General features: G+C 36.8%; 1 protein-coding gene across 3 annotated transcripts in view; it reads right to left on the bottom strand.

The window, feature by feature from the left end:
• ICA1 (islet cell autoantigen 1) overlaps positions 1-27,941 on the bottom strand; it is a 71,426-nt gene that overhangs the window by 27,965 nt on the left and 15,520 nt on the right. For all 3 annotated transcript variants that reach the window (XM_027749183.2, XM_027749184.2, XM_027749182.2), the window contains 4 exons: positions 27,586-27,757; positions 25,639-25,711; positions 23,792-23,915; positions 21,409-21,607 (listed from right to left, as the gene is read on the bottom strand). In XM_027749183.2, the coding sequence (XP_027604984.1) occupies positions 21,409-21,607; positions 23,792-23,915; positions 25,639-25,711; positions 27,586-27,757 (568 nt within the window). The remainder of the gene's footprint in view (positions 1-21,408; positions 21,608-23,791; positions 23,916-25,638; positions 25,712-27,585; positions 27,758-27,941) is intronic.

Raw genomic sequence — 27,941 nt, 5'->3', positions numbered from 1 at the left:
TTAAGTAAGAGATGTTGTAGGGCTTTGAAAAAACTAATCTTGCTTATAGCCATGAAAATCCACAGAAATTCAACTGATGTCAATGAAAGCATGTCACATATAAAACTATATTTTACAATGGTGCAGTTGAGATCAAAATCCCTTTCCTACTCAGTATATCACAGCACTGGTGAAAGCACAGTAAGAACAGCTGTGGCTTGGTAGACTGAAAGTCCAAGTAAGCAAAGAATGTTAGTTCTGGGGAATATAAATACTCTGTCAGAGATGGTGAGCCACAAGGAAAAAAAAAAGTACTAGTAAATGTAGTTACTAATTTCTACAATTGCCAGTCTGCACTGCACAAGATTTATACAACAGACTGGGATTTGGGTCTACCTCATGTCTCCAACTCCTTAAAAAAGGAGAAAAAAGACCATAAAATAAAAACACCTATAAAGTTTGAGTTGCTGTCTTCCTGCATACATTCTTCAGGGAATCTAGCAAGGAAAAATGTCAGCATTTATCTTAACTGCACATGTAATTAGTGTCTCTTTTAAGAGCTAGAGCATTCATACAGAGAAAGAGGTGACCCACAACACAACGTGGAATACAAACCCATATGTTTGTCATGCTCACACAGATGATTCAAAATACTTAATGCTGTATTACCAAATGTCACATATTTCTCTTGCCAACCATTAAATATGCAATACTATGGGACCTATTAACTGAAGGATGCTCTTGGTTTTTTTCCATATACTGAGAGTTTATTGAGCAGAAGTCTTTTTTCAGCAGCAGTGCAGGACAACCAAGAAGGAACACCATGTACTACATCAGCATGACCTTTTGCCTTTTACCTGTGCCGATAAATGCATTTTCAATTCAAATTATTATTAGACATCTTTTAAGATTACTTGTGGCTTCAGGAATTAGGTATAAAACCTTAATGCTTACAAAGCATAATCTACTTAATACCACACAAGTTATCAGAATGAACCTTTGGTTTTCTACTCAAGGGAAAGCTGATATAATACATACTAATCTTCTCCTTTCTCTGCAATTACTCCCTAAGACATGAGAAACAGGACATCATTGTGGTCTAAATTTTTATTCATATATTTAAGTTCATTAAAGCTGAACATACAAAATTTCTTGAAAATCCTGGTCTGCAAACCAACAGGATTTTACTGACTGTAAGAGAACTGCCATGATCCAAACAAAACTTGAACATTTTATGATGAAAGAGCTTCTACGCATCTGAAACTGTAGGTGCCAGATGTGAGGTTTATGCTGTACAAGAAAATCTTACGATACCATTGACATAAAAAAGATTATTACTCTTCGTCTTTTTCTAAGCAGCAACCTGCTTTTAATTTCCCAATGCAAACATCTAAGTACAATATTGATGGAGAGCACATATGAAAACAAATTTGGAAAGCAATATCTTATTAAAGCAATAGCTTGATAAATTATCAGATGTCAGATAAAACTGAAATAATTACGAAAGAATATATAAGTAAGCAAATAAATACTAAAATCCTAAATCTTGAGGGCTCAGAAGTCAGACTCTAGAATGCTTGATTGTAAGAGCAAATAGTTGCTAACACAGGTTCCTAGGCAGAATCACAGAATGAGTCAGTTTGGAAGGGATCACAGTGGATCATATGGTCCAACCTCCCTGCTCAATCAGGCCATCCTAGAGCACAGGGCACAGAATTGTCTTCAGACAGTTCTGGAACATCTCCAGCGAGGGAGACTCCACAACCTCTCTGGGCAATCTGTTCCAGTGCTCGGTCACCCACACAGTAAAGACATTCTTCCTCATATGCAGGTGGAACTTCCTGTGCATCAGTTTCTGCCTGTTCCCTCTTGTCCTATTGCTTGGCACCACTGGGAAGAGCCTGGCTTGATCCTCTTGACACTCTCCCTTCAGACACTTATAGACATTGATGAGGTCGCCTCTCAGTCATCTCTTCTTGAGACTGAACAGGCTCAAATCTCCCAGCCTATTCTCATTAGAGGATCTTTGTAGCCCTCCAGTGGACCCACTCCAGGAGTTCCGTGTCTCTCTTGTACTGAGGAGCCCAGAACTGGACACAGCACTCCAAGTGCAGCCTCATTAGGATGCAGGATCACCTCCCTTGACCTGCTGACAATGCTCTTCCTAAAGCACACTAGAACACCATTGGCCTTGGCCACAAAGGCACACTGCTGGCTCATGGACAGCTTGTTGTCCACTGGGTCCCCATGTCCTTCTCCACAGAGCTGCCTTCCAGAAGGTATGTTGGAAACCTACATTCAAACAGAAAAATCCTAATCTTCAAGCATGCTAACAAAACCAAAATAGTATTTAGACCCAGTTAAAAAACCTATTCGGTATGTTGTTACTAAAATACAGATTTGTCATGTATTTTCAAGGAATCTTTATGTCCTCTACAGTATATCTGTGTTATTACTTTCTTTTAGTCTCCTATAAAATGCAAAATTTATTTTCAGTAGTAGCCTAATTTCAGGGATGATTCAGCTGGTGAAGCATCATCTCTAAAATTAACTTATGTCAGATAAATGCACTAACTCACTTTACATACAGTATATTTTTGTCTCAGCATTTCCAGCATAGAAGCAGAAACAAATGCTTTCAGTCTAATTTGTCACCCAGCCTCTCTTTATTTGAGCTGAAAAGCATGCACAGCATGTGTACAGGCTGGAAGGAGGAGGGTAAGGAAATCAAGAGGGAAAAACACCTGGAATATAGCAAATCTTCCTACTGGGGGCTCTGGGTAAACTCTACCAGCAGATGGAATCAGCACAAATCTCTGCATTAAATAAGCATAGCACCTTCTGGCATACCTGATAGTTGTAAAGACTACATGAAAATGAAGTCAAACTCAAGTAGGCTGTAGTTTGAGGAACAAGTATTTAGCGTAGAGTGTATTTTACAGGATTTCTGCATATAGCACTGAAACCATGAAACTGTAGTAACTTCACAGCTTGAGCGGTGTTTTGACAAGGAGTGCTCATTACACTTTTACACAAGCATATCTAAGTCCTTTCTGATTTATTTTCCCCCTTTTTTTTTAATTCAAGATTGATGATGCATAGTCAGAGAACAAGAAAAGGTAGTGTTTTATACAAAATAATGCCTGCAACTAAACTTTTCCATGTGTAATGTAAGGACTTCCAACATCTTGCACAGTATGAAACCTGATTTCAGTGTATGGTATTTTCTACATTTAGTGTATCGTATGTTCTACATTTTGCAGACTATACTTTAACTCAACTGTTCCCTTGGGTTGGAACAGTATTTATTGCATTCATTAATCTCTGCTCTATCAATTTGCAAGAATAACACATAAGAATAAGGGTTAAAGAAGAGGTGGCATACTTCTGTTCATCTGCTTCAGGTCTGGTTATTAAATTCTTCATTTATGATCTGATGAGAAATACATTAATTTTAGGAGATGAAATTTATAAAGCAAGCAATGCCGAGCTAAAAAGGAAAACTACCTGGACAGTATAAACAGATCCAATAATATCTTTTAAGTCTGAAACTCAGCAGATGTACATCACATTTGTTCAAGAAATGAAACTGTTCTTGAGATCTGAATTAAGATAACCTTAGTGTAGAATAAGTTCCAATAATATACTTCTTAAATTCGCCATTTTGGAACTTAATTATGAAAGTCTGTGCTTGTGCAAACATCCCCATGCACTTTGCTCTATTAAGCCTGATTAAGCGAATTTCACGTCATGGTGCAATTCACATAAAGGACTTAATTACCATTAAATGTCTACTAGTCTCACTCTGGAAATCAACAAAATACTTTCTAGTGGAAGGTGTCTCTGCCCATGGACCTTGATGATCTTTAAGGTCCCTTCCAACTCAAACTGTTCCATGATCCTATGAAAAGTACTGTCTGCCTTTCTTCCACAGAAGAACAATTGATAGGTCTGCTTTGAATAAGAATTTATGTCTGAATGAGGACAGGAGAAACCTGCTCTACAGACTGCCACCTTCTTTTTTTCCTGTGCAAACCTAGCAGAGTGCAGAGTGGAGCTGCTACCTATGACTCAGATATCCAGTTGTTACAGAGGTACAAGCAAATAACACTTTGAAATGGCTGTTGAAAATATGTCCTGTTTTGACATAGCTTAAATGTATTGGCAAATTCATGTGGGAAGACAGTAGAGAGGTGAAAACTGAATTAAAGATGTATTAGGTCAGTTGCATTGCAAGAGATAAAGATTCAGGAAAGGAAAACGATACAATTTTCTGATATCCCAAAGTGGTGTTATATACCAACTTCAACCAGGCAAATCTATCACAAGATACAAGATAGCACAAAGTCGTTTCAGCCACCAAAGACAATTTTTGTAATGGCTGAAACATTAATGGTGAGGAACAAATGAAATATTCAATTGACACACAGAGATATCCAACATAACCCAATACTATACTGCTCCATAACAGAATACAGACAAATGCAGCTTAATATGGATTAGTATAACAGTGGTTGTATTTCACTGTATTTACTGAGACCAGAACAATCATGTTTCTCTGCCAGACAACTCAAAGTGAAACATCAACTGTCTACAGAAAGAATGACCATAAAGTCAGTACACATTGATAAAAAGATTTTTTCATTTAACAACATTTTTGTTTCTAGTCAGAACCATCAAATCTCCATGATTTAAGCATGTATTTTCCTCTCCTTACCCCATGATGAAGGGGTGTAGAGAAAAGAACTAGTAAAAAGTCACATTAGAACCAAAATGTCATTCCCCCAAAGCCAGCAGCTTTCATACCAGCTTCATCACTCAAACCTGCTACAATTTATCTACTTTCACAATCCTACCATATCTGAATTCACGATAGAAAATTACACTCAGTTTTCCTTCTCAAAAAAAAAAAGAGTTCAGTCCAAAACGAGATTTTTCATCTACCTCTGCAATCACAATAGGATATTAAATAATAGTTGTAATAGTTCTAATTCACACACAAGAACAATAGCTTCTGATGATAGCTCACATTTTCATTTGAATATGTGACTATTTCCTTTGATTTCAATAGTATTGTTCATTATTATTTAACATTTGTATTACAGGAGTTCCTGAAGATTCAATGAGACCTCAAAACCAAAAAGCACTGAATAGAGGGCTGCCTCTAGAGTTACAGAACACTTAAGCACAAGCCCAACTGTTTGAAGGAGAGGGGTCTTAAATTAAGATTGCACAGGGAAAACAAGCCCTTACTGGGTATCTACACAGGTGAGTGACTCGACCCTGGGATAGTGGAGTCTAACCCACCAGAACATTATAACATTATAGCAGCCACTTGTTCCATTTTGCAAAATACACCAACTAAAGATCCCTGTCTTGCAAACATGACTGTGAACAGCCTGCACCATTCTGCCAGTTGTGTGGTGCAGATCCCTTAAAGCCCCATTGTGCTGTACACCCATGTGCACACACATGCAGCTTTACTATAGTTTTCTATTTCAACATCTACCAGCTAAAGAAACATTAGACCTGCCACTGGGTGTCTGGATATAACACATTCAAGCAAACTTCAGCTGTGTTCTTGCTTTGAGTTTGATGGGTTTCAAAGTTTTCCTTCTTATTATAGTCATTTACAATTAAAATATATGCTTAGTGGCGTGAAAATAAAATTGAACTCTTCTACATAAAATTCCAAGTCTTGTGAGGTGCAATTTTTTCAATTTTGTAGGGGTAAGGCCACAGGATTTTAAACTACTCTCCCCCTTTTCCTTCTGTTCCCCTCAGGAAAGGCTAATACAAATGCTATAGACTGGAGAATATTTGCATATCAGGAAAGGAAAGGATAACAGAACTAAATTTCACACGGACACTTTATACTGACATATGATAGCTCTGATATAAGGTACAGCTCTAAATTAGTATGCAGCATGCAACTGATAGTGCAACGGAATTATTCCTATTAATTTCATGGAGTTGGAAAAAGAATGATTTTTGTGTTCTATTCCCATTTCTGCCTGTGATACTGTATTATGCTATAGAACAACTGGGGGGTTAATTATTTTTTCATCAGAAAAGTGATCATACTCAGACAGTTCTTACTTCTGCCTCTAACATGCCCCCTTTAAGTACTGGAAGGTGCTATAAGGCTTCCCTGGAACCTTCTCTTCCCCAGACTGAACAAGTCTCTTTCCCAGACTGAACAACCCCAACTCTCCCAGTCTGTCTTCATAGGAGAGGTGCTGCAATACTCTGATCATCTTTGTGGTCCTTCTCTGGACTCACTCCAACAGGCCTGCATCCTTGTTGTGCTGGGGGCCTCAGAGGTGGACACAATACTCCAGGAATGGGCTCATCGGAGAGAAGTAGAGGGGCAGAATCACCTCTCTTGACCCACTGGCCACGCTGCTTTTGATGCAGCCCAGGACACAACTGGCTTTCTGGGAGCTCACATTGCAAGCTCATGTCCAGCCTCTCATCCACCAGCTACACAACACATGCCTGAAGTCATGCTTGATAAATCCTAACCAAATTCCAGGAAAAAAAAATCTCCTTTATTGCTAATAACAACCATGAGTATTTAAATACGTGCCTTATTTATTATTTGAATTCATGCAGTATAAGCTTCCAAGCCATGATTCTTGATAAACTGCTGATGAGAAGACTGAAGAATCTCAGGAGCTTATGTGTGTGCCATAGCCAAGCCAACTTTTCATCTTCTTTGTTGAATGACAGAAACACCTCATCTTAAGTAGCTTCCTCTGCTCCTCACATTACATCTTACTTTTTGATCCTCTCTCTCTATCTATCTAGTTTTTCAATCCAGAGATGTGGACTGTGATCTGTGCTCACTCAAACTGCACCAAGAGACACCACTGGCTGACAGCTAAGCTACATCTTTACAGATCTTCACAAAATCTGTTGCAGAAAGCTTTCAACTGTAGTTGCAGAGCTGCAATTAGCAATTTGCTGCCTGAGAGAAAAGAATTAAATATACAAAAGAGATTAAATTGCTATTAAATACACAAAAGAACTCTTTAATCTAGAACTTCAAACATACACTGTTTTGTTGTTTGTATCTCCAGACAATAAAGATGTGGTCATTGTGCTCAGGATACAAATATATCCTGAGCAAAGTACAACTACCATTCTCTGTTCTCTTCTTTGACCACAGAGTCTCATGTTCTATTTATTCCTGGATGGGTATCTTTGTCCTAATTTCTAGCTCTGTCATTATCTTCTCAGTACTTTGGGTCTGACGCCTGCTTTTTTCTTCCTGTTTGAAATCCATGTCTATGGTCCTGAGTCAAGGAGAATGCCATGTTAAAGAGCAATGTGCTAATGAGCATTGCTGCCTTTTTTTTCTTTAACAGAAATAGAAAAATCTAAGGTAAGAAAATATGTTGAATTAACTACTACTATTTTTAAATCTCAATAGAGGATTGTTTTCTATAAGATACACAAATATTATATCTACCAAATGGCCAGGTCGTGGACATGCACCAGGACTTCTCTAGATTTTATTTTTTTTTTCAGTAGAATATGAGATTTGCTTTGTGTCACATTTATGCCACATTTCCCTGTTCAGGTTTTCACTATTTGGCCTGTAAAAATTTTACTGCCTTGAGCCTGTTGGCTTGCATACCACGTAACTCCAGCCTGGCAGTAATGAGTAAGCCATGGTCAGAACTGCTTACTTCATAACCACTGACAGTCAGCAGATGTGAGCAATTCTCCGAACCCTGTGAGGATATAAGGTTATGGCTGGCTTGAATATTCTTGCTTTTTTTCCCTCCTCCAAAAAACAAAGGTTGGCTGTACCATCTTCTGATATATTCAATGATGGCTATCACAGAAATTGAACAGCTCTCTCTCTCTCCTTTATGCAGACACATAGACATTTATCTTACTCCTTTCTCTCTTCTTTTCTCTACTGCATCACTTCCTTCCTAACCTTGTGTTTATTCCTGCTGTTTTATAATGTATCTTTTCCAACTCTCTTGTGTCTCTTTAAGGATAAGGAAAAATGAGAACGTCCTCACATTATGCATGTGATTCCATAAATATTATACAGGGACATGATTTTTTTTTTCACTCTGTGTTTTGCTTCCACCTAAAGCCAAGTTGGATCTGCAAAAGCATTTCAGTTCCGGCTCAACAATGGGGAAAAAAAGGCAGGCAAGAACAAAATGTCTGACCAAATATGTAAATTCTTTTCTGTAAAAACAATGACAGATTAGGGTTTTTCAGCCCAGAAGAAAGAGATAAGTAAGAAGGAATATTAAGGATAGCCATCATACGACATATACACAAGTTGTAAAAGACCAGACTTTGGCCAACACAGGAACCAGAGGTCGTTATACCAAACCAGCCATTCGAACACAACACAAGGGCAGTGGATCTTTACACAACATCCGTGTCTGCAGGGCAGCTCTCTAATCACACCCATGCATTGGGATGGCCAGAATTTACATTGGCTCAAAAGGCAACTAGACAATTTTATAGGAACACAAACAAACCCTATGTCCTGTGATGTCTTCACTGGTCACAGCACTACAAGAAAATGCCACTGTTTATTTGTTCTGTGCAAAAGCTACCAGTGGTAGCTCTGATGGCAGCTCTGACAGGCAGCACAGATACTTCAAATGAGCTTTTCCAGCCTAACAGTTGTGTAACTGCAGATTTTCCATTATAAAAATTCAAAATCACAACGAGTTATAAAATTTTATAACTGTTAGAGGTGCCAGGGTATATTCAAGCACTGCCTATATACATCTGCCCATCCCACTGCCTATGCCCAAACTATGTGATTTCTGCTTAAGTAACAGAAATCACATACAAATGCTTCACATATTGTAACTGTAAGACAGTACGTAAGTTTTGCATTCACACAGATTCATTTGGAGAAGGGGTGGGGGCAATTTTCAGATGCTCCAACATTTCTACAATTGCAACTGCAGAGCAGAGGGGAGGTTACATCTCAGTACTTTACTTTCAAAAAATTTTGTACCCCTGTGTACCCTAGAAGCCTACATATACATTAAGATCTGAGCTCTGAATTTTGGAAATTGATTGCCAAAACCTATAGGACTTACCTGGACAGCCCTAACTTATCTTCCAGCATCCATCATAATTCCCCTCTCCTCATTCAAGTCCCAGAGGGTGAAAATTTTACTCATGGTATTTAAGTGGGGAATGGAATACTAAACAGTGTTATTGTCTACATGAAACCTCTGGGAAAAAGTATATCTAGATAATTTTTTAGCTCTATTTTTTTAGAAGGTAGTTTGCTAAAAATAAATATTGTTGAAACAGCCTTACTACTGGGTTAGATATTTTATCAGAACAGGTCTATCAATAAAAGATAATATAAATTCATATGAAAAGAGTCTTCAACTAAGAATTGAAGAATTAAACAGTTGCTATTCAATCAACAAGATGTTCTAATTTTAGATGCCTCAAGAATGTGTTTTTTTCCTTGACTGTTTTAACCTTTTTTGATGTGAATTTGACATACTTCCCTCCTACTATTAACACTATAGTAGTGCAAAGACATGGACCCAAACATCTCTTTGCAGTAGCAAAGTATTGTTACATTCAAATCAAATTTATCTGAGACATGAAAACTATTTGTGGCAAGTAATATAGCTCTCTGTACTAAATAACAACATTCTGAACAGCTGCCCTGCAGCAATAGAAATATACTTCCTTCTTCATTATTAAAAAATTATTTTGTCCCCTCACAGGAAAAAAACACAACAAACACAACAGGTTGTAAGGTACTGCCCAACAGCAACAGAAGACCTTTTTTTCTAAGGAATTAGCAGGAATTAAAGAGGTATTTATTCTTCCTCCTTCCTGATTTTTGCCGTTCTAGAATGGCCCAGTGAAGGGGGAGAGTGCCACCTCTGCAGAACCCTTTCCACTTATCCAGCAGCTGGACACAGCCCTGATCAAAGTCCCGTTTCTCAGCACAATCCAGCAAGTTCATCCAGCCAAAAACCAGACAACAAAATCTTCAGCTTTAAGTCTCACAACAGCTTTCACAAACAGAACCTACAGTGCAGTCCCAGAATATGAATTCAATTGCTTAACATAAAAAAATTGCAACAAAACATAAAAAGGAATATTCACAGACAGTATAATTTATCAGCTTTAAAAAAAAACTTCTATCAAATACAGCATACAACCAACTCTCAAATATATGATGTGGATCACTTCCATAATTTCAACCACTATTTACTGTAAAATGAAGGAAAGTCTGTTAAATTTAACAAGCTGAAAGCAATAATAGTCTTCAATTTTTCAGAACCGCACTCAAAGTTATTATCAAAATTATGATCACAGCACAACATAAAAAAATCACACAACATTACTGAGTCACCCCATTTTAAAACATTCAAGAGCCTTTGAGCCCACAGCCCAAGAAATGAAGAAGGTATGTTATTTTTCTACACGTTAACTAAACTGTTTTAACAACAATTTTGAGTTAAACAGATGCTAAGCATGTTTACACAGAACTTATTTCATATTAAGAGTTGTTTACTTGAATTTAAGCCTGAGGAAATAAATTTTTAAGCTAAATAGATAGATGCTATTCTCAAAATGCAGTGAGTGTTTACAAAGAGTTCTGCCCTGGTTCAGCTTCATCTAGGCACCACCTTTCAGAAAAGCAGCATCTCTGCATTAGCCATACATCTTCCCCAGAAAAACAGCTACATATAGTCTTGGCTTTTCTTTTCCAAAAATCTTCCCCCACTCTTCAAATACATAGCCCCATACTCCTCACATGTTGCTAAACAACTTCTTATCTCCTGCCTGTGCAGAAAGAAATCAGCTCCAAATGAATGTGTCCACACTATGCAGCGTGGGACCTGGCCTCAGTAGCTTTGATCCAAAAAGCTGTAGTTCTTATTCCAGAGAGAGGTTCGGGGGGAAATAAAGGGGTATGGTCAGCAGCAACATCCCAGCTGACATTACTGCTGTCTGCACGAGGCCTCTCCTCTGATTTTACCCAGCATAAAGACAAAGTACTTATGGTCAATCTGTTTAACTTCGAACTGTATCAAAGGAGGGAGTTTTAATGCAGTGTGATATGTTACAGCTGAGAGCTGGAGTGCACACAGCCTCCCTTCCCAACTCATTCACATTGGATTGTTACAGGAATAAACTGTATATGAAAGCAGCACTACCTCTCAGAGCTTACACCTTCTGGCTACTCTCCAATTATCAGTGAGCAGAGAACTTAACATGCTCCTCAAGACATTGTATTAATTTTTACAGCTTGGGTCAATATGCAAATTGTTTTAAAAAGGGAATAAACATGAAATGACAATTTAAATGAAGGGAAGGCAGCAAATATAAAGTTTCTAGCCTTGCTAGAGAATCTGCTTCTTTTCTCCTTTAAGAAGCCTAGGTACATGCCTCAACTTTCTGTTGGTAACAGGTTCCAGTATTAGTCAAACCTAAAATGTGTGCATTACTAGGCTGAAAGGAAAAAAAATACAAAAAACATATGTTGACACTAACAGAGACCTTGAAGCAAGGACATACAAAGAAAATATTCATGTGACCAGGAGACTCTTAAATTAAATTCAGAATGACATTCATCTAAATAGCATTACTTCAGAGTTTGGGGATAGACTTCTACATTTCAAGCCTCAAATGCAGTTCCAGTAGGGAGCACGCATCTGTCAGTCTGCGGATGTAAGTCATTACCACCACAGCATGCTTGGATATACCATTGCAAACTACAGATGCACGCACATTTTCATGCATGGATATATATCCTCTTTAGGGAAGAGTTTGGTCCTGGTAACTCGAAACGTCTCCTGTCCTGAAATGTCTGTGAAGGAGTTGATAAAATCCAACAGTTCTTTGCACAGATACAAATAAGTTTATGTAGTTTGAAAATGAAGAGTTACATTTTATTAGTATCATGAAAGTCTCTGAGTTGCCAAAAATCATTGCAAAGATTTGTAGCAAGAAGCAGGCCAACCAAAATAAATGGCAAAAGCAAAGAAATAAGTTTTTAGAGTTGAAAGATCTTATACAGCTCTAAACCAGGCATAACCTGGACTTAGTGTTAAAAGTGCTGAGAATTGCTGAGTTTATTATAACTCAATTGTGTTAATCACATTAGACATTCTGAGAGCAAAGGATGGTTGGCCACATGGTGCACGGGGGAGAATGCTGGCAAGTGGAGAGCAATTAGACAGCCAGCTCCTGCAGAAAACTGAAACAGGTAATTTTACTACCTTTGAACACAGAAAGACCAGGGAAGTGATGTAAAGGAAACTGTAATATAGCATAAAACTAATATGTCTACTATGCCCAGGATTGTATTTATCTAGTAATTACACAGTTCAGTTTATCTGATTTACTGCAGATTATTTGGAGGTCTTCTTGACTCCTTTAGGTGCAATGTCCTCATAGTTAAAAACTGTAATTTATATTTTTAATTCCTTTACATCCAAATTAAATTCTTCTAGGCCTGAGCAAGATTATTATTTGAATCTGGGTTCTTTCTGAGTAGGCTGATGTGAGGAATGAATAAACTGGAATTAGGCAAAGGGGCGTGAAAAGCTCAAGTTCAGTAACAATATCCCCATTGAAAGCACCGTAAAACAGTAAGCTGGCCTGCACCATACTTCTGGTCATTATGAAGAGCAGCAGGATGGGTAGATGCACAAACTGCCAGGGAATGCCACTGACACAAATCATAGCTGCAAATTATAGCTGGACGAGACAAACAACGCTCCAGGAAAGATACCTTTAACAAAATCACTGTGATGACCAAATTCCTTGAATATTCAGTTCCCAGATGCTCTCATTGTCCTTACTGCAAAGTTACTCTGTTTACAGTGTTAATGCAGGAGTAGAATTCCTGTAAGTTGAGGTTTTGTGTTTCACTTTCTATTTAGCCTTTTGGCAAAGAATACGAAATGACACCCATTAATGATCAAGATTCATTTGTAAGTCTGCTGTACATAATTCTCTGCATTGTTATTGCTGTTCCTGGTTGGCATTTAATACATCAATAAGCATGCCTTATTTCCCTCAAAACAATTTAATTATATTTTGTCAAGATACAAACTCTGAAAGAGTACAAACTTACAAAAAAACCCCAAGTCTTTCTGTAGTGGTTTTCAGACATCACACTGTGCTACTACAGAAGAAACAACATTCGAAATCTAAGCAGGGTTCATGCAGAGCCCTGAATCAGAGATGGTGGTATATTAGCCATTTTTTTGGTTAGAACAGTACCTTTTGTTTGTTCACTTTTTTTAATCCTGTCTAATTTGGTTTCATTATGTAAAGGAGGAAAATCAAACACAGAATCTTTTTAATCATTCAGAGCCTATGCAGCATACAACTGAAGAGCAAAGGCCTTATGAGTAAAAGCAGATGGACTACATAATGCACATGCCCAAGCATTTCAGGAAAGTATAAGAAGAATTCCTGGGCAGTGGGGACCACAGAAAAACTTGGTTCTCTTGTGTAAACAATGTTTTCCCCAACAGCTGTATTCCCCTTCCTGTTTATCCTTCTCTCCTGCAGAATTCTCTCAGTTCAGTCACATCTGTATTTCATTTATTTTTTAAAAATATTTCTTTAGCTATCCTCCTAGCCTTTTCAGATTATTAAGGCTGAGGGAATTTTCCAAGTCTCATTTCTCTTTTCACAATCTACTCTGTTCACATTTTTACACTTCATTTAGGTTCTGAATTCACATAATGATCCACATGGGTGAGGAGCTTTGCCCACACAGACTAGCCTGCAGGGTTAGAGTTTTCATGTGAGCAACAGAAATTCTCTAGGCAATTATCTTTTCTTTCCCATTTTAAGATCAAAATACAACAGAATAAGTGAAAATAGTGTTCAGTTGTTCCTTTCTTTTTTAAAAAAATCCAATATTAAATTTAATATTTACACATTTCTATAATTATTAGACAAGAGAAAAATACTTGGAGCTTAATTTTTATCACACCATGTTTGAGAGAGTCTTTTTAATATTGGGACTAATAAAAATTGTTACATGAAAGTTAGACTATTGATTTAAATCACTGATATTTTTTTAATATATTTGTTGTACTCTGTTGAAACATTTTAATTTCTGCTACTTAAGTGAACAGAATTTTTTTGGATGTGTCTGCCTGACTTTTCTTGAAATAAATACCAGTCTGAAAATGCACAATTAAACCAAGCCTACTCTTTTTTAATTTCAGGTAGGTTACATGAAACAAGGTTGTTAAAAAACTATATTGTATCTGTAGTCTAGCACTTTATTTTATTTTACTTTACAGCCATTTTGCTGAGTCTCACCTCAAACTCTTCTTTCTTAAAAATAACTGAACAGATGATGAACCATATCTCAAGGGCAAGCATTATTCTCTGGAAGCAACTATATTCTACAAGCAGTACCTCTAAAGATGATGTAATCTGTTCCAAGAAGCCTGTTTCTATTTTTAAGTGGCATACTCTTATTATGCTTTTAAAAGGGCATCTCCATCACACGTTGTTACTTTGCTTTCAACCCACTAACAATCATCAGTGATATTTAATATACATGAAATAGCTTCAGAAAATAATTGATTTTATATTATTGTCTACTCTGAGTCTTACAAATGGTACTTGAAATGGTAATTTAAAGTTATAAGACTATAAAATGCTTTCACCATGAAGAATATATCTGCTTAAGGTCATGTTTTCAAAAAAAGTACATCTTTCACAACTGCCTTAAAATGCTTGAGCATTTTGTATGTGAAATATCTTGGAATGTTTTGGGTTCTCCACTTAATGTTACTGAATGTGACATTGAAGAACACAGAAAAATCATTACAGCATAAACCGCACAGAGAAACACACTCAGCACTGGAACTCCATCTGCTTTTACAAGGAAGGGCAATAGTGACAAAGCAAGAACTACAATTTTGATTGAACTTTTTTTTGTGTGTTTTGTTTTTCACTACCATAATTTCTAGGTAAATCATTAAATTTAGCATTTCCAACACAATATACTTTCACATTTAAAAAACCCAGCCTCAAAAACCATGTTTTAGCTGCTAATCCCTAACAGCATACTCTTGGGTGGCACAGGCACGTCACAAGAAGTGATATGTGTAGGTGTTGCTTATCATCATATCCTAAGAGCATGCTGTTATCTCTTCATCTCTGCCATCACATTGCTACACTAAGATGAGGATCTCAGGGTGCAGTTTGACACCATCTTACTAATTTTAGAGCATGCAGCTATCTTGCAGTGAGTATTACTGGATCTCCTGGGACCTCAGCTATTCATCTAACAAGGAGCAGCAGCATCCAAATCAGCAAAGAGATTCGGTGGGGGCTTTTTTTTCAAGTAAGATTTTGAACCAAGAGTGATAAAAATCATATCTATTAAAGTGATAGACTTTACCATCTCACATTCCTAATAGATATTATGAAAGCCATCATTATTGTTCACACTACAGTGCCACACATCGCATATCCAATGAGTGGTCTACTAAGACTACTCGGATCTTTCTGATACCTCTGGAGCACAAACACCATCATGTCCCCTCTCACATGTAGAGGCCTACATTATTGTCACCTCAAGGTAAACGTTTTATAGATGAAGTTGGAATTTAATGTGGAATTATCACCTAAAAAGAAACAGAGACAACTGCTGTCTACAACTTCTTTTTAAAATCATTTTTTTTAGTTTTTAAAACCCAGAGTTGGTCAACAGCGACTACCCTAGCTGGCTTTAAATATCTATCAGTTACACTGCAATTTGTAACTATGGCAACTGAGAGTCTATTGATTACACCACTATGACTGCAATGGCCAAAGACACTGGTGTACTTTGCTGCTTGGAAACCAGAAGACTTTCCAGCTCAACATCCTCTGCAGATGTAATCAGCATTAGCACATTTTCTTTTGGTTGGCTTTTAATAATTGAACTAGGACATCACCAGTATCCACAAAACTTCTAAGAGAGTCACCCTCAACTGAATAATATTTATTAGCTGTAGAAAAACACTCGGAAAATATATTACAGACGTACAATTTTGTCCTGGCAGGAAGAGAGTTTAGTTAAACTTCAAGTTATTTTCCATCTTTAAATTCTATGATCCTTTGAAACTTTGTTTAGTGTTCCTCAGCCAATATTCTCAACTCTCAGCTCCCAAGAGCTCTTATTTTTCTAGTAAAGTTAAATTCATTTTCCCAGTAATCAATCATAAGGAACTGCAACATCCAGATTTGCAATTTTTTCCCCATTAATAATTTGATTAAAAATGCAAAACAAAAGAAAGCCTCCAACCTGTAATGTAACTCATAAACCTGTGTTTTTACTTGCTCTTCAGTTTGCTGGCCTCTAAATGCCTATAGGTTTCCTTTTCTTTTTTTTTTACCAGAAACTAAAATTTAGTTTCCAAGAATGGCAACTGCCAAGTCTGTTCTTGTTTCAAAGATCAGCATCATATTTGGTTTTTCTCCTTTCCTAGGCTTTTCGCATTTTCCCACCTTTCCAAGAGTTTTCAAAAGTAACAGAGAATTAAGAAAAAAAATTAAAATAATACTCCAGTAAATTTCCACAGTGCCTTCAAGTTTGCAGGGCTGTTTGCAGTTGATGATAATGGATATGTGAGTAGCAGATGATGCTGTAATGTGGTACAGTGCCTTTATCATCACACAAGCCAAACCTCATGCCAGGCAGTGCTAATAGTCAAGGGGGCAGCAGGGGGACAGAGATGTAGGTGATGAGCCTCACTGAAAAGCTGCGGTAGATGTATCTTATCCAGACTTGCTGAGATCTTTACAATGAACACATATACTTCAGTGTTTCTTTTCTGACCTTTAAATCAATGGATTTATTTAGATCTTCATTATCTCCCAGCTGTCCACATAGGCTTTAACTTTTATTTCTTCGAAGATATTTAAAGAGAATTTGCATAGATCAGCTACTCCCTTCATTGGTACATTTATAACAACAATAGTTTAAGTTATTGTTATGTCATAATGAGTTCTTCTTCTTGAACTTTCCTTTTTCTCACTGCCTTTCCTTTTCTCTTGCCAGATTTATCTTTAAAATGCCATTTAAGTGCATTCATTTTGTTTCAAGTATATAGAGGGCTACAACTAGGAAGAAGTGGAGATAAACTGTATCCAAACAACTCAGCTGCAAGCTTGAAAGTTTCTCAACGGTTGCATCCAAAGTAACAGCTTGACATTAAGGGCTCTGTAATAATTTAGGACCTTTGGGGAGATATCTTGACAAATCTCTTCCATAGTGTGATCTATTCCACTTAGTTAACACCTCTGAAATAGTTCAGGGTTCAGAAAAGAGGCCCAGCACAAACCATGCTACTTGTTTCCATCACAGATCCCATGCAACTATATCGATCAACACTCAACCCTTTTTGTGGACAACACCCCATCTAATGCATACTGCTTTAAAAACTCAAATATTAATTCCTGTAATATCCAAGTACCATAGACAGATACAAGACTTGCACAGTATGCCAAGCAGATCAATCCAAAAGCACTTAGAAAGCTCTGCTGCAACCAGCCCATGCATCACTCTTTACCCTTACGCAGCTTCAACCCATTCTTTGTCCCATCTGAGATTCGTTTGGTTCATACAGAAGCACAGCTCCTAGGAAAACAGATTTGGCAAAAGCAGAGGTCTACACAACAGGGAGAAACAGAGCCCAAACATCCAGGTACCCAGTTCTCAGTACACCGCTGCAGTGCAGCTTGTCCCAGGGATCCCAGCATAGCCACTGGGTATTTACAAACACACTCCAGCTTTGGTTCAAGCCTCAGAACAAAGGGAAAGCAGAGGAGTAGAAGAATGGAAGTGAAAAAGAAATACAGAAAGGATTAATTTGCTTTATCAATGTAGCACGATAAATAACCTATCATGTCACAGATGCAATTTTTCTTACAGTTAGCCTAAAGGTCAGCATGATAATTTTTTTCAGCTCTCACTTTTTACTTGTTATGGGTGGCACCGAAATGCATAGGTTTGATGAGAAAGTTTATATTGAATTGTATAAGCATCTGAGATAGCCTAGCTATGTAAAATTGAACAGCAGTCCCTTCTGTGTTCCTGCAGGCTGCAGATGGAAGGCTGTTGCCTGGTATCATAGCCTATCACTACACATTGTCACATTCCTTCTCAGTAAATGCCTGGAAAAGCTTAACTTTTTTGGAGCTGGAAGGAGGACATCAGCACTTGGGCAATTTGGTCCATATTTTTACATGACAGTACAGCTCATGTTATAGTGTACAGTCTCCAGACAGATAAAACATCCCAGATTTAAGAACCTTAAAAACCTGATCAGTGTGGAGAATCTGGTAAAGGGGTATTAGCTCATTCAGATTCTCCTAAATATCACAGCATTGCCACTGCGCTGTTTAGAATCCCTCAAGGAACACTTCAAACTCCAAACTTGGGATGGAAGACCTCTATATCCAGAACAGCACTGGATTGTTCATAAAAAATGTTAATGGAAAAAAAAAGAATGAAGTTATATAGCATTTATAGAATTCTGCAGTGAAAGGTAAAACTTCATCTATTTCCTTATTTTGACTCAAGTAGCTACAATCACAGAGATATCTTCAAACAACAATGTAAAAAGGCTGCTCTACAGTGTTCTGAGAGACTTTGAAAGTCTGAGTCTTGCATACTTAGGCTGACGCCTTAAGAATAGCATTAGAAAATTCTTTCATGTACCTCATTGTTTTGAAAGAGAGCTGCAAAATGCCAGCGTTTTAACTCAGATTTTATCAGCTCTGAAAATACTGACTCAACTATTGATCTTTTAGCCTGAGCTATTCTGAGGGAAGGTATGAAAACCCCATCTGGATTGATTTAGCTTTGGTCTCCAAAAACAAGTACCATATCTGTATACATAATGATACATTTAGGATTATATTATAAAAGGCTTCATACTTGAAAAACAGTCCTTTAACCAAGTGATATAAATACTGTTGTTGCACTAGGTGCATTAAAGATCATTAAACCAGCACTGTTTACTTGAAATAAAAAAATTTACTGAAGTAATACTTAGAATTTTTACAATTAGAAGTCTGAAGAAAACTTTTTTCAAGTGCTCTGACAGGATCAGCTTCAATAACTATTTGGTGGTGTATCACTCAATATGCAGCTCCAGAACAAAACACTTCTCTCTGGCAATGGTATGTTTTAGAACCAAAAGCGTCATACCAGCAATTATAACATCTTTCTCAATGCAAAACTAGCGTGACTTCTTAAATTGTTGTTACAGATTCAAAAAAAGCCCTAAAACCTCAGCATTACACTGCCACACCATGGCACAATTAAGACCTGCAAGCAAAAATAGAAAAAAAAGACAATAAAAACTCCTCTGCTTTAATTATTTAGGACTACCTTATCCACCATTAGTTTTCGTAATGCACTAAAAAACACACTTGCATCTTGCTCAGCAACAGTACCTAGGAACACTATGCTTGAGGATTTTATTTCAGTAATTTTTTTCCCCAAAATTAACAAAGAAAAAGTTTACTTTCTGCAAGTATTAAAATCTTCAAAGACTAATTTGATATGCCTGTTGCACAGATGGCATACGTAGGGAAGTGAATACCAGGGGCATTTCTTTACTTTGTTGGCTACAAAATGTGGAGCTTTTTGTTCTCTGCCAATTCAGTTGACAGACAGTTGGAGAAAAGAACTGTTCAAAAGACTTTCAAGTTTGGGGTATTTTAACTGTTTGAGGTAACAGTACAGAATTTTAGAATCTACATTCATTTCTTCATGTCAGAATTGTAATGGATTTCAGACCTAGAAATATTTTAAAATACTTAGTATTTCCACTTACTACTAAGTTTTGTGAGAACTCTTTAAAAAAAAAATCCTCTTTTTGCTGACCTTGAAGTACAGCAACCCAAGATCACTGAAATTTCACATGAAAGTTTTTAACTATAGCAGCTCACTGCACAAAACCTACATTATTTTAATTACTTTGTCATCTATATAATTTATGCCTTCCATAGCACTTGTTTTGAAAGAAAGTTATAAATCAGTTTTCTATGACCATTATCAGTACTGCTTTATTCATTCTAACATTCCATTTTTAAGTGTTTTCCTAATAAATCAAACAGTATACATAAGCAATCGGCTGAGGCCAAGACCATACCAATTATTTTACCTGCAAGAACTTGTCATTACAAACATTTCCCACAAGGCATAATAAAGTACATGTCTGGTGCCACAAGACGTACAGGAATATCCTGTACCGAAGCATTAAATAAAGATTAGATGACTAACTAGGGTATCATTTGCTCCATCCCTTCTTTAATTGCTATTGTCACCACTTCAGTTTACAAAAAATGGCACAGCCTAGATGCATGCCAGTCCTTTCCCGTTAGGATGGTTTATTCAAAGTCCTGCATTAAGCATCTTTTATCTTGAAACACTTTCAGCTACAGATTGCTTAAGCTATTGATGAACAGTGCTTTCTCTTTTATACATTACCCATCTCTAAGCCACATACACACGCATATACATATACACACTTTAATACAATTTCTGTTATTAGACCTTTACTTTCAATTATCGACAATTTCTGTATATTTTTTTACTGCTTTTACTCAAAGAACAAGCCAGTAGGTTACACCTAAGATCCCAACTCCTCCTGATAGCCAGCATACATAAACAGCAAACTGTGAACATTATAGACTTGTAACAAACTCGGCTCTAAAACCTCACTAGCAAATGTGAAGTTCTCATGAACATTCCTGAACTAACAGGATCAGCTCAAATTAATTCCATACTCAAACCTGGTAGCAAAACTGCGTACCACCACCTAGGACATGGGATTTTGGTAGTCTTTTGGGAGGGGAGGAATTTAGTCAACTTGAGTGACACTGAACAAAGACGATTTATGGAGAGTGCATTCCTAGCAGTTTTAGTGTTTAGCAGTTGCCCAAGAGTCACGCCGAACCGCATAAGGAACTTAAAAATAAGTTCCAGATCTACAGCTTCTCCCCATAATACAAAACCAGCCAATTCTGAAAGCGTTAGTCTTTAACTGCACCCCAAAAGTTAGCAGCAGATAGTACAGCATCTCTTTTTCTGTACTCTCAGTTGCAAAAATCAATTTTCCCTTTCCCCTCTGACTGCAGACGTACCTTCTTCTATTAGTCATTCAGGCATCACAGCTAAGTATTTAAAATTGGATAATCTTCTTCAGAAATATATATTATTTAAATTATAAAGATGTATGCTGAAGTTGAAAACAGTACTGAAAAACGCCTTTCCTTAGAGCCCATACAGAAAAGATTAGTTAAGATAAATGGCATCCTTAATGCTTCTGAATTATGTCCTCCTCAGAAGAACCAAAATCATGCTTCATCATCATTTATCAGGCAGCTCCTTCTACGAAACTACGGGAAACTTCATACCTTCCTGAACTTTTCCATCTGCTTATAAAGATCCGGATCCAACTCTTGAGACACATCTTTCATCCAGAGTAGAGCTCCTCTGTATTCAGTCCGATACTGTTCCATCCGGTTTACTGTCAGCCAGGTGTCTGAGATGGCCCTGTATCTGAAAGTCTCTACTTCTTGATATAATCTACTCAAAGGAGTACGGAGTGCTAATCTAGGGGAAGGCATGAAGGAAAGAAAGGAAGGAGGGGAATATGTTAAACAAGTTGATAAACAAAGGAGTAATACAACTACTGACAGCCAAAATAGTTAAGTCTTAGTATATGATCAGATAGTTCTGTAACTTGGCTGGGGGTGCACATGAACGGGGTAATTTTGCATGAAGATGGTGCTTGCAACCTTCCTGTTCAAGAAGTGAGGTTTTATTTACATGTGTGAGTGAAAAAGGACCCTATTCTAATGCATCTATGTATTTTAGTTTGCCAAGCCGCTTATGTGTATGTTATTATGATTCCCCTCCATAAGTTTCATTTAGCAACTCTAAAAATGTTCCTGAAGTAATTTATTACTGGATAAATACCATAGTTATATCAGGATTGACACGTTAAACCCCACAAAAAGCACTTCAATTAGCCATTTAATCTTCAGATGTAAATGTAAATAAAAAAAGTCATCTGTCAAGTAGGTAATTATTGATTTTTTTTTTTTAAGGAATCTGAACAATTCCTTTGCAGGATATTTACCTTCTGGAAGGATTTGGACATTTTCCTAAATGTTTCTTCTGGCAACCACACTTTGGAAAGGCTGTAGGGGACACTGTTGTCTTCCCTGTGCCATCACTTCAACTCCTAATGGTATCTCAGAACTAGGCAGGATTACTCCAACTTTTGCTTTGCTTCCTCCTGCTGCTTCTGCTTTCCTATTTCTTGCAAGCAGCGACCTCACTGGAATGGGTTCAATCCATTCCACAAGAGTACAGACTTAGTTTAATGTGCTAGGAAGACCTTCGGCCTAAGAGAATTTCTAATGTCACCTCCAGTAATCGAGAAATTATGTCTTCTCGATCTCCATGTACTGAGCTAGCTATTGGCATGCAACATAAATAAAAGTAGTCCCAACTTCAACATGAGTTTGACAATAGCTTAAGAGAAGAAAGACAAACAGTTGTTTTTATTTTTATGTGAATTTATTTTAAAAGATGCCCTTAAAAATGCATTGAGCAGGACATATAATAAAATGTGAACATTTAAGTGTGGCTTTTCTGATTTTCCCCGCATTTTTTCTCATTCTACAAATACTTACCTAGACATCCAAAGGAAAATTCAGTTTATGTAGATATGCCATACACTGAGATTTCTACAAACAGTTAAGCTTTATAAAGAAGCAAATCATCAGCGCTTTTGCTCAAGGGTGCCTTACACGTGCTTTAAAGATCCCCCTCATGGCTGTTACTGGAGGTGCTAATGACCAAATTCTAGCCCAAGGTAAACATATTAAATTCTCAGTGCTCTGTATGGAATATTTTATTTTGAGCCAAACAGCTGCACTGTTAAGCTAAAACTGAAAAGTATCACAATAGTTAAAAGTCCCCCCAAATCCTGTAAAACATAATGGAATAAAATTCTCTCTCACAAGTGCTGGTAAATTTCAAACTTCCATGGTCCCAATACTGTTAAAAAAAAGCATCATAATACTCATACTGCCATCAGGTACTGTTACTTTTAAACTCCTTGAGCAAACACTGGGTCAGTGAGTCATCAAGGGCTCTGGGTAACAGCATATGCTTGTGGGCATGTGTGTCCCTCTGGATTCCTTACCTTTCACTGATTTGCTTCTACCTAATCTACATGAGCTCAGAAGGGATCTTCTCCTGGGGGTGGGGGCTTCATAGTGTAAGGTTAAAGCAGAAAATAACATTCAGACTCCTCCTTTCTCCTCTGTCTACTTGAGATATGAGACTCCATGGTCCAGAAAAAAAGTATTTCCTTATTCATTTCCCTCCGCCCCAGGACCCAGACACCTCTACAGTGAGCCTGCTGTAGCATTTATCTGTAGAGTGAGAACTGCCACCAAGCAGAGGAGGGACCTGACATCAGCTCCCTTACAACCTCACTGCTAGAGAGGCCACAAAGATGCACCAGTATAGCTTTAGAACTGCTGAGCTGAATAGGCACCAGAGATATAGACACAGCAGGTCCATAAGACAAAAAGCAGGATCAGGTAAAATTTGAAAAATAAGCCAGCAATATTGACAATACTACAGCAGGTTTGGTCAATAACTTTCCTAGCAATTGATTCCTCACACATTTCCAATGGCTAAATGAATTATGCCAACAATGACTCAACTACAATTATCACATGTACTTTGTAAATCAGACAGTAATGTCGACCCATATACCTTTGCTGAGAAGAAAAGCAGAGGGCCTTTCCTGTAGCTTGCATCATTTTTCCTGCTCTTGTTTTATCCTGAGAACCCTGTGATCGAAGAAATTTCCCCAATTCGTTTTCTTCCTGAGACAGAACTAACAAAAAATAAATGAGTGGTCAAATATGTTATTTAATTGGTTTCTAACAGCTTTAAAACTACCTTAACATCAAATAGTTTAAGACAGTCTAAGTCCAAGCAGCAAAGCAAAAGTAAATAATTTCACAGCATTCCTGCATTTCATAAACATAAGATCTGATTTACTTGAGACATTTACAGACATACTTAACAAGAGTCACAAAATTCCATCAATGCCAAAAGACAACAGGAGATACATGTTATTTCTTGGGAAAAAAAAAAAGTAGGTTGGTTAGATTACAAAAAGGGCCTAGTCTTGATTGTAGTATCTTTTAGTGTTGGATTTTTGGGGTTCTGCCTGGTTTAGTTGGTTGGTTTTTAAATTCTTTTTCACCACTTGGACTGCCTCAGCTGATCTTTGGTAGCATACTTTCAGAGAAGCTAATTTGCCTGCTTTTCTCTTGCTCACCAGTTTTCATGCTTAATTACATAAAAAGTTTTCATAAGAAAAAATCTAGCACTTCACTTTAAAGAACACTTATTTTCAAATTACTTTGCAAGATTACTTGACAATTTTAGCATTCTACACAATTCAAACACTACATTTCAACTATCTGAAATATGTCTACCTCAAAGTAATTGATTGTTTTTTAAACAAGAAGAGGAAGAAAAGTGTTTTTACACTGAACTGTTGACTACTTCCAAACTGGGACCACGGATCTTCGTGATCCTTACAAAAACATTTCATGATGGCCTTGTCTGTCTTCTAAAGTGGCTGTCTCCTAAAGTACCAATTTCTTCCCACTATCAAGATGGAGAGTGGCCTAATACAATAAAAGAAGATCTCTTGAAGTCCTCCCGTCATTTTTACCAAAATGACAGTCAACTCCAATGCAGACTATGGTAGAACTCTGGTAGAAGATTCTGCATGCACGTCTCTGCATCAGAGATTTCACCTGCTCCTATGGAACACTTCTTGAACTCAATACCCTACTAATCTCTATTTCAATTTTACCTCCAGATTCTGAAACATTATCCCTGACTCTCTTTGGATAGGCAAAAGAAAAATGAAAGGCTCGAGAAAATATGGATAACATTCAAGAAAAGAAGGTAAATTGAAAGATGACTCCAAAGCTGGATTCTCTTCTCCAGGTCAAAAATCACAGCTGCAGAGAATCAAACAATTTTGATTGCAGAGAACCTTTAGCAGACATTTAATACAACTTGCTGCTTGAAACTTCCCAGATTAGGTCCCCGTCTCTTACTAATTACCGTCACTAATTACTGTACACTTGTTACAGCCAAGTCAGCATTATCAAATTCATCATAATAGCATGGATTACTTAATTATAAAACTAGTAATAAGCCAAATATTCTTCGTCATCAATCCTGATGGAAAGAAAAACTAAAACAGTTTAGAAAGGAGTTCGGATTTCTAGACAAGAGACTTCTGAATGTAAACAAGCCAAGCAAGCAGTGAGAAAAAGAACTTCAAGGAAGCTTTCTCCAGTAATTATTGCTACCTATCACTGCATTATATCAATATATAAAACTTAAGATCTAGGAAATCTTCAAGCAAATAAGAAAATCTGCTTTTAGTTGTTTGCAAGGAACGTTATTTTTACTTTAAAATAGGATGAAACTAGTAGTTCCCCATTTTAATTTTCCCTTTTTCACTTGTTTAATGGTTCCACAATGCAGACCTTCTTACCATTTTAATTACTGTGTTTGATCATACTTACAACAAATCCTTTTTTGATACAGTTCAATTGCTTTCAGTAACTCCATACATGTTCTCTGAATAGAATGGAACAGCTGATATTGAAAGAAAATACACAAAAAATTTGTTAAGTGCATGCAAGAAATACTGATGAATAAAATACACAGAAGAACTTAATTTTTTGTAGAAATTATTAGTATTATTTCCTTCTTGAACAATGAGAAATCTTTCTAGCCTGAAAGTATTTTCTTTACCAGTTGTGCTTTTCTTTCAATTAAGTTATCCACTGAAACTACAGACCAATCATAACTTACAAAAGAACAGCTGGTAGTTAACCAAACTACTTGCGTTGGGCTTTTTTTTTTTTTTTTAGGTGATATCTTTGGATATATACAGAGATATACAAATCTATTTCTAAAAAACTTCCAGTAGAGCAAAGAGTTATCAAAATGTCTATCATGTTTATCACAGGTGGCAATATGCATACTGAATTTTTCATACTGCAAAGTCTAGTGGAACCAACTTGCATAGGTATCTCAACATAGAAAGCTGTTGATTTAAACTGAACGTTTTATTGGTATAACCAAATTTATAAAGCAACAGTTTCCAAAGGAAGTAGAGGTAAAAAATGTCAGTCTTGACTAAATTTGGAGATTGTTTCTAGGAAATAGAAGAATTACTACTCTTTCTATCTCTCCATCTAAAACCTCCAACCTGCAACTTATACCTAAACTCCACCATATCAAGCATTACACAACTAAGTAAAATGGATTACTAGCCCAGTAGCTGCCTTCCTTCACAGTTGCTTGACTTTCTATACATTTACACAGGTCTTGTCTTTTAAACTGGGAGTGTGACTTGTAGGTGAGAAAGTGTCCAAGTGAAAACATGCTTATAGTTTTTTGAAACACAAGTTTCCCTATTTCCAATCCCACCTGAGCTAAAACAGCATGCTTTTTAACGAATCTTCAATACAGTAGACACAGTAGAAACTCAGGTATGTATTTAAAAAATATTGTTCCATCCTTCCAGCTTGTTTTGCATCAGTACTATTGATTTATAACCTATCATGAAGACCCCATAGCTAGAGTCACCATGTTATAAGTTCCCACTAGTGTTTGTTGTAAAACAGCCTCTTGTATTTCAGCTAAAACCTGAATAAACTGTGAAGTCAATTTTTTTTTTTAAGAAACTGCAAGAAAACCAGTAAGGCAAAACATTTATCCTTACCTAACAGAACAATACCAACAAAACTTACATGGACACAAACTGGATTGCTACATTTCTGTAGTCCATCCTCTATTTTTTACTTTGTCTAAAATTCATTTGAGCTCTTCAATTTGTAGAACCTTAAGCTATTTTTTTTTCTCAGTGGGGCTGAGGATACTGACAGCAGGACTGTATTTGTTACATAGCAGGATTTTTTTCTCTTATTTATATCTTACAGACTTTCAGAAGGTTCTTTGGTCATGTCAGAACCCACTAAAATGCTCGAAAACTCCAGCAGAGCACACTATTCACCTTGCTCCTTCTCGGTATATTGCAAGCTTTTGTGATATATGTGGTATTTTGTATCTGTATAGAGATTGTCATTTGTATACACTATAGAATAGTATTAAAAAAAATAAACTACCTTAAAGTGACATAGACAAAGGATAAGGATGATCTCCTGCTCCTCTCTGCTAACAAAAGGAAAAGATCTGTCCCCAACACATGAAAGTAAATCCAGAAGATGTTAGGTTCCAAATAAAGTTTGAAGGACATGAGGTTTTGTATTACAAAATGGTACTATATTGACTGAATTTACATACGTACTTTTGCCAAAATTTGGAAAAGATATTACGTGAAAATGATGGTAAAAAAATATACATTATTATATATTATGTGTACACGTTAAGAGGATTGGTGAAAATAAAAACACTTTAAACATTAACAAACAGTGAACATACATTATGTAAACATTACAAACCTCTAGTTTTGCATCCAGATCTGCATCCGAAGCTACAACATGCTCATCTTCCTTTTTTCCTGTAACTTTAATAAGGGTTTGTTTTGTTTTCCAGTATTTCTGCTGCATTTTATTGACCACTGATTTTTCTTGGCTTTGAGCATATTGATCATAAAATTCTCTTGGATAATTGCTAGAAGATTAAGAAATAAAATTGAAAACTTCAATTGGATGCTTTAAAATTAAGTCTAACATGCTTAATTAATACCTTTGTATTAAGAATATTGCATTTGCATGCAGACGTATATTCTAACATGCATTTCCTCATTATGCATTAATAACAAAGCAAATACATCAGTACTATATTTCCAATCCTA

This window comes from Pipra filicauda, unplaced genomic scaffold (assembly GCF_003945595.2).
Source record: "Pipra filicauda isolate LSUMZ 115617 unplaced genomic scaffold, ASM394559v2 scaffold66_size7647185_pilon, whole genome shotgun sequence".
Lineage (NCBI taxonomy): Eukaryota > Metazoa > Chordata > Aves > Passeriformes > Pipridae > Pipra > Pipra filicauda.
Note: the sequence above shows the minus strand (reverse complement) of the source record. Positions and strands in the feature narration are given on the sequence as shown.